Below are 10,371 nucleotides of genomic sequence, written 5' to 3'. Positions count from 1 at the left end.
CAACAAACAATGATTGTTTTCTAATCGGTACAGTTGTACGGTGTTCATTGCGTTTTATGTCAATCGAGCGTGGTTGAGGTGGCGGTGTTGTCGTCGGTGTCGTTGTGGGTAACATGATTGTTGGCACTTGATTTTGGTCAACAGTTGGGTTATTATTGTTATTTGGGTCAAAATTCATCATTTGTATCAAGTGATTAGACTGATTCCTCGCCGTCATCATCATTAGTGGTTGGTCATCTAATAATAACGTTCTTGTATTCTTGGATTGTTGGTGTTGTTGACCACCACTACCACCACCACCAATCAAATCAAACGAAAGAGGATGTTGTGTAGTATGGTGATGATTGAGATATTGGTGAACCGGATGGTGATGGTGATGATGATGGTGACTATTTAGATGATAATGTTGTTGCGTTGTTATAGCTGATGTTATTGTCGTCATTGCTGATGTAACCGTCGTTGCGGTCAATGGGAAAGACATTGTAAATTATTATTATAGTGAAAATTGTTCAACATAATTTTTCATTCAAAAAAAAAAAAAAAAACAACAAGACAAAACAAAACAAACAAACAAAACAGAAAAACAGAAAAAGCAAAACAAACTATGAATGTAACAAATTTTCTGGAGAAATGAAAAACATTCTGAATAATCAGTGAATGGTGATGATTACACTTTGTTGATCACAGTTGAATATCTAAGCGAAGAAATGGAAGAAACAAAATTACGATTGACAAAAATCAATCGTCTGAAAAATACAAATACAAAACTTGCTTGTGTGTATACTACGTGTGTGTTTGATCAAGTTTGTATTGGCTAAATATTAGTTGGTTGGTAACCGGATCATCATCACCATCACCATCGTCGTTGTCGTAGTTGATCATTTCAAAGTTATCGTCGACGCACACAAATGATAAATCTATCTTATTTGGAGAACTGAAGCAAGAGGGGGTGGTGTTGGTTTTTATATAAATTTTCTTTTCCTTTCCATTCCTTTCCTTTGCTTTCACTAAATAACTCCGTTACACTTGTAAATTTTTTTGTTCTGCTCATAATAATAGTTGTCATTAGTGATGAGGATGAGTTACGTTTGTACTTGTTTTGTGGTATTGTAATTCATCGTTGTAACTTTTTTGATTTTGGCGGTCATATAATGGGGGGGGGGGCGGGGGGGGGGGAGGGGGGGGGGGGGGAGGGGGGGGGGGGGGGGGGGGTGGGAGGGGGGGGGGTTGAGTACGGTTTGTACTTTTTTTTGTGGATTGTTAATTCATCGTTGGACTTTGATTTGGGGCTTGTACGATAATCAATCAATGGTTGGCCAAACAAGCAGAAAATGTAGCAGTAAATGGTATTGGATTTTTATCACTTAAATGTTGATGATGTTGATTATCCCATTCACGTGATGATATCATCGACTTGTTGATTTGTGTGAGTGTAAGTGAGTGATTTGAGAATCATAAATTTGAGATCGATATGGCTTGAAATGGAAGCAAAAAAAAATGGTCAAGACATCGGTTAATCTGTTGATTGATTGAAAAGAAAAAATTTCAAATTCAATAAGCTTCTTAAAAATAAACAAACAAACAATTGATTGAAACTGCTGTTGATTATTTCATTTTTTCTCTGCAGAAAGATGATTGGAAAAGACAAATTCCATTCAAAAACATGTGATTTTTTCAATTTTACAAATTTTTATTGAAAAAATTAGGTTTTTCCACCTTTTTAATAATACTCAAACACAGAGAAAGAGAGAGAGAGAGAGAGGCATGATCGACATTGAACTTTTTACAACGGTCAATAATAATAGTAGTAATGATGATGATGATGGTGGTGATGATTGAAACAAACAACAAACAAAAACATTAACCATCAGCAACAATAACAACAATTATCGTATTTAATCAATCAATTCAATCACGAGGTATTTGGTCAGCCATTTAAATTGTTTGCAAACAGCAACAAGTGTTTGTTTGATTAAATTCTTTATTGAAAAGATTCGAAAACATTGCATTCATGTCACACACACGCACACAATGAAAATGTATCAGCAAATGGTTGTTGTTTAGCATCTAGCTCGACGACGATGATGATGATGCGATGAATCCATTCTATTAGTAATCACCCATTTTGATCTATACAACTCGATGTTTGTGTTGATCAATACGTACATAGCTGCTGTTGTTGTTGTTGTTGTTTATGATCATCAACATGTTATGACGACGACGACGATGATGATGATGATGATGATGAGGCAATTGAGTAACCTCAGTGTTGAATGAAAAATTTTTGATTGCAATAAAAAAAGCACCACCACCACCACTAATTCACTGGTGATCACGCACACACACACACTCATACACCAACCAAAATAGTGCCATTTTTTTCTTGATTGAGACAGAGATACATCGTTATAATTATCACATCGAATGATACACATGTGCAATCACAAGTGTTTTTTGCGGTGCCTGAATCGAATCAAAAAAGAAAAGAAAAGAAAAGAAAAGAACTGAAAGAATTACTCAATTATTGTTGGTAGAAAAGTTTAATTTTGGGAAAAACAATGGAATGAATTCGTTGTTGTTGTTATTGACAAATTTTCCAAGTTGATGCGTTTTTCATCATACACATACATGAACAACTAAACTAATGATGATGGAAAAATGATCGCATTTGATTTTGATAATCATTTGTGGTGGTGGTGGTGGTCGTCGTCGTCGTCATTGTGGTTGTTGTGTGGTAGTCACACACTGCGACGACAACGACGACGACGATGATGATGATTACATTATCATCACATAAATCCAAGGTCGGAAATTTCTTTATTTCTTTCTTTCTTGCTTTCTTTCTTCGTTCAAATCATAATTGCAATGGTCGAATGATAGTAGCGACGTCGACGGGGTATCGAGAACTAATTCGAACGTTGACGAATGACATGGCCATTACTCATAATCATCATGTCAAAGCTCAAGTTAACCATGGTTGATGGAAAATAAATCTTTACATTTATATATTTGTGTGATGATCCTGGATTTGATGGTGATGATTCACATGATGAAAAGAATTTTTTTTGTGCGGAAAAAATGTCCAATTCCTTATTATGATTTGTATCATCCTCATCATGATTAGTAATGTTTGTTTTGCAACAATGATTTATCGGATCCATATTCCATAGTCTATACAAACATTACACATGATCATCATCATCACATCACATCAAGGCCAAGGATAAATCATGTTTCAATATGCATAAATCACACATACAGAAACTGGATGAACAACAATAAATTTAAACCAGAAAAAAATCCAAATACCGAATACAATCATTGACGTAGGGCAGTATAGTACTGCGCACGTATAAACCTCGGTTCGTTCTTTACATCTGGATGATAACAAGTGTGGTGAGTGAAAGAGTGGTTAGTTAGAGTTGATTGCAAGTGATCATGGATCATGTGACAATGGTGGTTAATAAAAAAGAAGAAGGAAAAACTTTTTACTCTCTCTTTGTTTGTCACTGTTTAAATACTAAACTAAATTAAACTAAAAATCATTATCGATTGTTGTGAGGATTTGGATTGAACCTCCTACCTCCTGTTGGCGTTAAATATCATGGACAATTTTTAAAAAAAAAAACAAGAGGATTGTGTTTATTTGTTAATGGATGAAAAAAATACATTTGGATTGATTTGAATGTTTGCCAAATAATTTGTTCGAATTGATTTAATTGATGGATGATTGATTGATTGATTGATTGATGATAGAGAAAAAGAAAATTTGTCAACTACAAGTTGCAAGATTTTTTCATTTTTTCACTGGTTTGGCCATGTACTTTGTCCTTGTTTCGTCGGTTATCAGAATGCAGTTATAGTTAGCATTGTTGTTGTCAATTGTGTGTTTGTCAACTTTGGACTTGGTACTTTTATCGGTTGTCATTTGTTATCATCATCAGCCATTTTCTCACAAGTATGATTTGATCATCATCAAATATTTAGAAGAAACATTCGGCTATTTTGGGTTAACATGTTCTGTGTGCGGAAAAAAACACCATGTTTATGTTCAGATATCGATGATGATGATGATGATGACGATGATCCGATTGAGCAATCATGTCGGAAAAAAGCACAAATCGAATGGTTTGGAATTTTTTGTGGAAATTTCATTTTTCCCTTTGACAAGATGTGATTTTTTTTTGTTTGATGAACATTGATTTGCTTACCTGTTGATAGTATTGTTGAAATAAAGATTTATTGAAAACACGAATGAATCACTGAACTGAATTGAATCGATGCTACACGAGGATTGAATCCAATTGGTGTGTTGTCTTTACATTGTCGAATAATCAAGCCAAAAGTGAATGGAAAAAGGAAAAACACCCCTGCATTTATTTTCGTTTCGTTTCATTTCAATTTTTGTTTTGGTTTTTTTCAGTGTTTTGAAATTTGGTTGATGATAAAAACAACAACAAAATGATGACGACGATCTTTACCATGATGATGATCAGCAACAATAACAATATTGCTAATGGTTTGTTTGTTCGTTAATGCTAGTTGTTTCTTCCACTTGTTCGTCTTGTTCTTTTTATAAATTCAAGATTCAAGACTAAAAGTGTTTTGATTGGAAAAACAAAAAATCCACACACACACACACTCATACACCGTATATTTGCATGTATGTACTATGTTTCACTTTTCATGTACATTGCAATATATTGCAATCAATATCCCATCCATCCATTCCTCCATCCATGGTTCATGTATTTTCTTCTTTTTTTTCTCTTTCTCATTGCCTGCTCCCCCAATGGCTTCCAGGTTTTCCAAACATTCCATCATCATCATCAACAACAACAACATAAACAGACTAACATCGAAAGAAAAAACAAAAACGACTAACGATACTGACGCCTTGTGATGATTGTAATATTGACATGAACAACTATAGGGGATCCATCCATGAAAACTATTGCCTTTGCTTGTTGTCGATGGTTAGAGAGAGAGAGAGAGTATTTCCCCTAATATCATCATCGTCGTCGTCTTGTTTTTTATTCATTTGATGATGAATTAGATAGTGAAAACAAAATTCGTACCCAACCGGCGTTCTTGTTGTTGTGTTAATCATCATATAATTCATCAAATGAATCGATGATGATTATAGTTAGTGGTTTGGCAACTATAGTCTATAGATGCATATTGATCATGGTGAATATTGTAGTATTCTAGTATTGTAGCATTCCGCAGAGTGTGCATTAGATACAATTTTTGGATGTCAATGAAAAAGAACATTGGAAACTTTCCAACATGTGCGCGTACATACGTGTCTGGTTTGTTGTTGTTGTTGATATTGTTGATAGTGTTGTTAGCAGCTACAACCATCAAGTCATCGTCAGTGTTTATCTGGATAAAATAAATGTAGGTGTCTGATGATTCCAGGGAAAATACTCACCGATGAATATAACGGTAAATTGTTTCGAATGGTTTTGCAAAAACAACACCGATTTGTTTTGTATGAGAAATTTGAAATTCAAATTTTCGTCATCTCCCTCTTGCTGATGGTGATTATGTAATGTGATGAAAATCATCAACCTCTTTCTCTTTCACTGTATCAATAAATGAATGAGATGAGATGTCGAAATGTGTGCATGTTTTTTTGCCGCAGGACAAAAGAAAAATGAATTTATTTTCCCAATATTCCGATATTTGGTGTTCAAAAGGTCAAACCATTGCAATTGATTTATTCCTTTTCCATGTCAATGAATGAATGAACAACAACAAGTCATCATCATCATTCAGTTTCCTGTTTTTCCAACTCTTTTTTGTTTAGGGAAAATACCATAAACACGTGATGATGAGCAAGTTTTAATGTTCCAAGTGCATTTGCACCATGTCCATTTGTTGTTTGTTTGTTGCTGCTCCAATAAAATTTTTCCTGATAATGATGCTTTCGGCAATCAGATTAAAACGATTTAATTAGTTGGTTAGCAGTCAAGATTTGATTTTGGTTTATTTTTATCGCCAAAAAACTACTGATTGAAGCCATTTCAAATCGGTCATGTATTTTTTCCGACATTCATTATGATTTGATGGGATTTTCGGGAAACAACCATTAATTATATCCCGCAACGAATGCAACACAAGAATTGAATCAAAAAAAAATTGTATCCGTTTGTTGGCCTGGTGTTTGCAAACGAAATAGTTGATTTGATTGGCCAAAAAAGAAATTGCTCAGTAGGATATACTGTTGCAGCACAAGCAACGGAAAACATGACTAATCAATCAATCGAACCGGGAACATTGCAAATGTTTCAATTCAAATTGCATAATAACGAATAAATCAAATTGGTCAGATCCGGATATGAAAAAAAATATTGCTAATGTCATCAGTGATTGGAAAAACCAAAAGAAAAACTAAATAAATCAGTTTATTATTTTGTTAGTCATACATATGTGAAAAATTCATTTTATTCTGTGATGGTGATTAGGATTTAATAACGGATAGACGGCATGAGAAGCAAGAAGGAAAATGATCTGTTGTTGTTGTTGTTGTTGGACTGCATCAAGATAATGACCTGCTGGCAAATTTGTCCTGTTGTTTTTATAATAATCAGATAAGTATTCAAAACCAATCGATATTCCACCACAAACGCAGTCCTAATGCCATCTATCCATATTTCCAGTTGATACAGACGCACTAAAGCATGAAATTTGAACAAAACACACCCCCACCAAACTGCAATGATTAGATCAACAGTCAGAAGAGATAAGAAATTAATTTTATTTGACACTAATAGAGAGTAATAATTAGCTAATGTTATCCATAGATGACAATGTTGATCGATGAAGACGATGATGATGGTGTTTGAATGATATTTGTTGTTGTTGCTGGTGTTGGTGTTGGTGTTGACGTGGATGTCGTAAACGGTATGATGGCCAACGACATATTGGACAACGATGATTACCACGACAAAGCCATTGTGCAATACATGGCTGATGGTAATTATGTCCACAAGCTAAACCCATTATAAGCTGTTCCGAACGATATGGCTCCAGACATACGGTACAATCGTGCTGATCAATCATCCATTCTGGGCGATGTGTTGAATTTGATTCCTGTTCAGGTTGCTGTTGTGTGCATTTGTGGACCACACCATTACCACCACTACGACGTTTTCGGAGGACTTTTTTACGAATTTCGGTCGTTTTCTTCATGATTATATCATGCACTACTACAATTTCATTATCAACATGATGATCATGACCATTGCTTTTATTCACGTCTTTTGACAACAAAACATTCATTGATGACGAATTTTTCGTTTCAAGTGTCGTTTGTTTCATACAATGCAGATAATTATCCTCTTCCGAAGATGATGAAGCAGTAGAATGACTATCGATAAAATTTTGATTACAATCAATCATCATCAACAATGATGATGATGATGATGAAGAAGATGGCGATTCTTGTTGATAATTCCAAACGGGCAATCTATTCAGGTAGTCGTTTGATATCAATTCTGTGTGTAACCATAGATTGGGTGAACCGGCAAATAAACGTTCGAGCAATATACGATCCATATCCATATCGAATTCCATGTCCAAATCATCATCATTGGAAAGAAATTCTTCATCATCGTCTTGCGACACATATTGATCATCATCATCCTCATCATCATTGTCAATCATCGATGAGGACATTCGATTTGATATTGATGAATATTGCTGCTGTATTCGATCATAACGATTTCGATGTGTAGTGCTGCTTTTACGAAACAGGAAAACATTGATTTGGTGCAAAATTTTTCCAAAATAACACATCAACAGCGGTACGTCATAATTGCCAGTGGACGGGGACATGTATGAATTGGGTAGAATTTTCCATCGAAACAATGTCAATATTGAACCGGTTGTCAGAAAATTGGCCACAAAGCGTAAATCCAGACTTGTTAAATTGATTAGAAAACAATGCATTGATGATGGTGACGATGGTGATGATGAATGCTGTTCAATGTTGTCAGTATCGATGGGCAGCAATTGAAATATAGCCATTAATATGGACCCAAAGATGAGATTCAAATCGATAGCCATAACAAATAAAACGTGCAAATGATTGTGAAATGTTTGCCAATTTAATCGATTGATTGGTGTCCAGAACAAATCAAGCGCTATGCTAATGTTCAACAATATGAATCCGGCCACCAAACATTCCAACGGTGCTGATTGAGTGTAGGGTGGAGAGAAATGAAAACAATGAAAACAAATTAAAACCAAAAAAAGAAAAAATTACCTTCTGATGAACGATCATCCTCATCATCATCATCACTTGTATCACAGAATTCTTGGCTATGATTCTTGCCATCATCATCGTTATTATTATTTCGTCTTACTATTGATGCGGTATCGATAAGCTCGTCATCCAAGGCTGGTTGCCATTCCTTGTTATTGTTTATGATTGTTGTTGTTGTTGTTGTTGTAGAAAATTCTTGGAACCATGGTCGTAAAATGATAATCACGATGGATAATATTGAATTGATCAAGATGAATAATAATAAATACAATGACTGTTTAGCAAGGAAAAACATTATTTCTCAATCGATCGACACAGAATTGAATCAAAAAGTGATGTTGTCGCTAATCATCAATAATGGTGATGATGACAATTTTTTTTTTGGTTCGAAGGCAAAAACAAATCGAAACTGGTTATGATAAAGGCAAAAAAAACAAATTATTAAGCAAAATGATTAAAACATGTACGTCTTGAATTGTGCAAAGGAAGAATTACAAGTCTTTGAATTGATGTTTGCAACCTTGAATTACAACCACACACACATATCAAACGAACATTAACATCAAATGGAACATGTTGTTGTTTTTTTATTCATTCATTGATTAGCAATTTGAATGATATAACAACAACGACAACAACAAAAACAACAACAACATTGAATTTCATAAAAATAAACAAAGCTCAAACATTTACGTGTTGAACATTGCAAGGATGCGAGCGTCATCTATCGAATAGAATTTCAGATGCAATGATGATGAGTATCATGTTTATCAAATGAAGAATGATGTGAATTCTTTTCAAACGAGCATGTAGTATTCTGGCTTTCTTTCGTTGTTGTTGCAATACAGATTAATAAAAGACATTGCTGTAGATGCTAGAATGGATGATCATAGAAAAAAGATTGAATTGAATTATTAAAAAATTTGATACTATACCTAATCTCGATGGTGAATTTGCGATGATCCTCACAGTCGTCGATAATAATAATTGTATTTGTAATCATTATGGTCAGAAATATTATCGATTGGTCATGATGAAGTATTAGATGTATCAACGGTATCGCCATCATTATCAATAGCAAGGTTTCGGTTATTTGAATGAATGGTAAGGAATCAATCAGCTGCACAAATAGTTTGGTCATTCGCATTATTGATTTGTGTAAAATTCAATAGGATGATGACTCAATAGGTGGATAGATGGCATTAGTGGGAAAAAGGATGCGTTTGTTGTGAACATCTCTGTTAGTTGTTTCTCGATGGGAAAAGGATGCGTCGTTCGTGCATGCATTGACATTGAATGTGATTGTAGAAATTATATGAATATTTTTAAAATATAATTTTATTTTTTATTAAATCAAAATTGAATTATAATCACATCATAAAAAAACAATCATCAAAATCACCAAACATAAACATCAATCACCACACACATATAAAACTCGAAACCACACCACCTCGGTCGCCATTCATATAAGACGTTACTTGGCAGTGATGAGTAAATTATGACTCATTCGTGTGCGATGGTTTGATCAAATGAAAAGCACGTTTTTTTATTTCGGTTATTTTATTGCCTGTTATCTGTAATTAATCGATTGCAATAATTGTAATGTATTGTTGTTCAGTGTAATTTTGTTGTTTATTTGATACAATAAGAATCACAATTGGTATAATGAAAATAGTTTTAGTTTATTAAAGATGAAGAATGATAATAATATAATTAAGACAATTCACAAGTATAAACAAAGAAAGAGAGAGAGAGAGATGAGATCACACAAAAAGCAAGCCAAGAACCACAGATTGAGTCGAGCCAGTTCTTTTATATCAGCCACACAGGCGCACAGCAATTAATGTCGATGATATTTGTCGCCAAAAATTTAAACTTTGTCGTTTTCAGTGACAAGTCGTTTTGCCTTGATGAAAACGATATCGTCTTCTGAATCACCTTTAACGATAGCACGGACAATGTTTCTGTCCAACGGCCATGATTCAGCAGCTATTTTAAATGAAAAAATTAGATCAATAACTTAAACAATCAAGCACATAAATTTCAATGATCTTACAAGTTTGATTCACTGAAATTCTTTTGGCTTGATGAAGCCA

At 34.2% G+C, this 10,371-nt stretch overlaps 1 protein-coding gene across 1 annotated transcript; it reads right to left on the bottom strand.

Moving 5' to 3' along the window:
• Window positions 1–6,738: 6,738 nt before the first annotated feature.
• LOC142597828 (uncharacterized) lies at window positions 6,739–9,791 on the bottom strand. The gene is made up of 3 exons (XM_075734412.1): window positions 9,208–9,791; window positions 8,273–9,146; window positions 6,739–8,201 (listed from the first exon to the last, which is right to left on the bottom strand). The coding sequence occupies exons 2-3, from the start codon at window positions 8,565–8,567 to the stop codon at window positions 6,790–6,792; spliced, it is 1,707 nt and encodes a 568-aa protein (XP_075590527.1). The 5' UTR covers window positions 8,568–9,146; window positions 9,208–9,791; the 3' UTR covers window positions 6,739–6,789.
• Window positions 9,792–10,371: the final 580 nt, after the last annotated feature.

Source organism: Dermatophagoides farinae, chromosome 9 (genome assembly GCF_024713945.1).
Source record: "Dermatophagoides farinae isolate YC_2012a chromosome 9, ASM2471394v1, whole genome shotgun sequence".
Lineage (NCBI taxonomy): Eukaryota > Metazoa > Arthropoda > Arachnida > Sarcoptiformes > Pyroglyphidae > Dermatophagoides > Dermatophagoides farinae.
This window is presented reverse-complemented; position numbering and strand designations above follow the sequence as displayed.

What these genes read in the sequence shown, in the direction of transcription:
- LOC142597828 (XM_075734412.1), bottom strand. Translation starts at nt 8,567, where the DNA reads ATGTTTTTCCTTGCTAAACAGTCATTGTATTTATTATTATTCATCTTG. An exon ending in GGATGATCGTTCATCAGAAG is followed by an intron (nt 8,202 to 8,272) that starts GTAATTTTTTCT and finishes ACACTCAATCAG; the next exon opens with CACCGTTGGAATGTTTGGTG.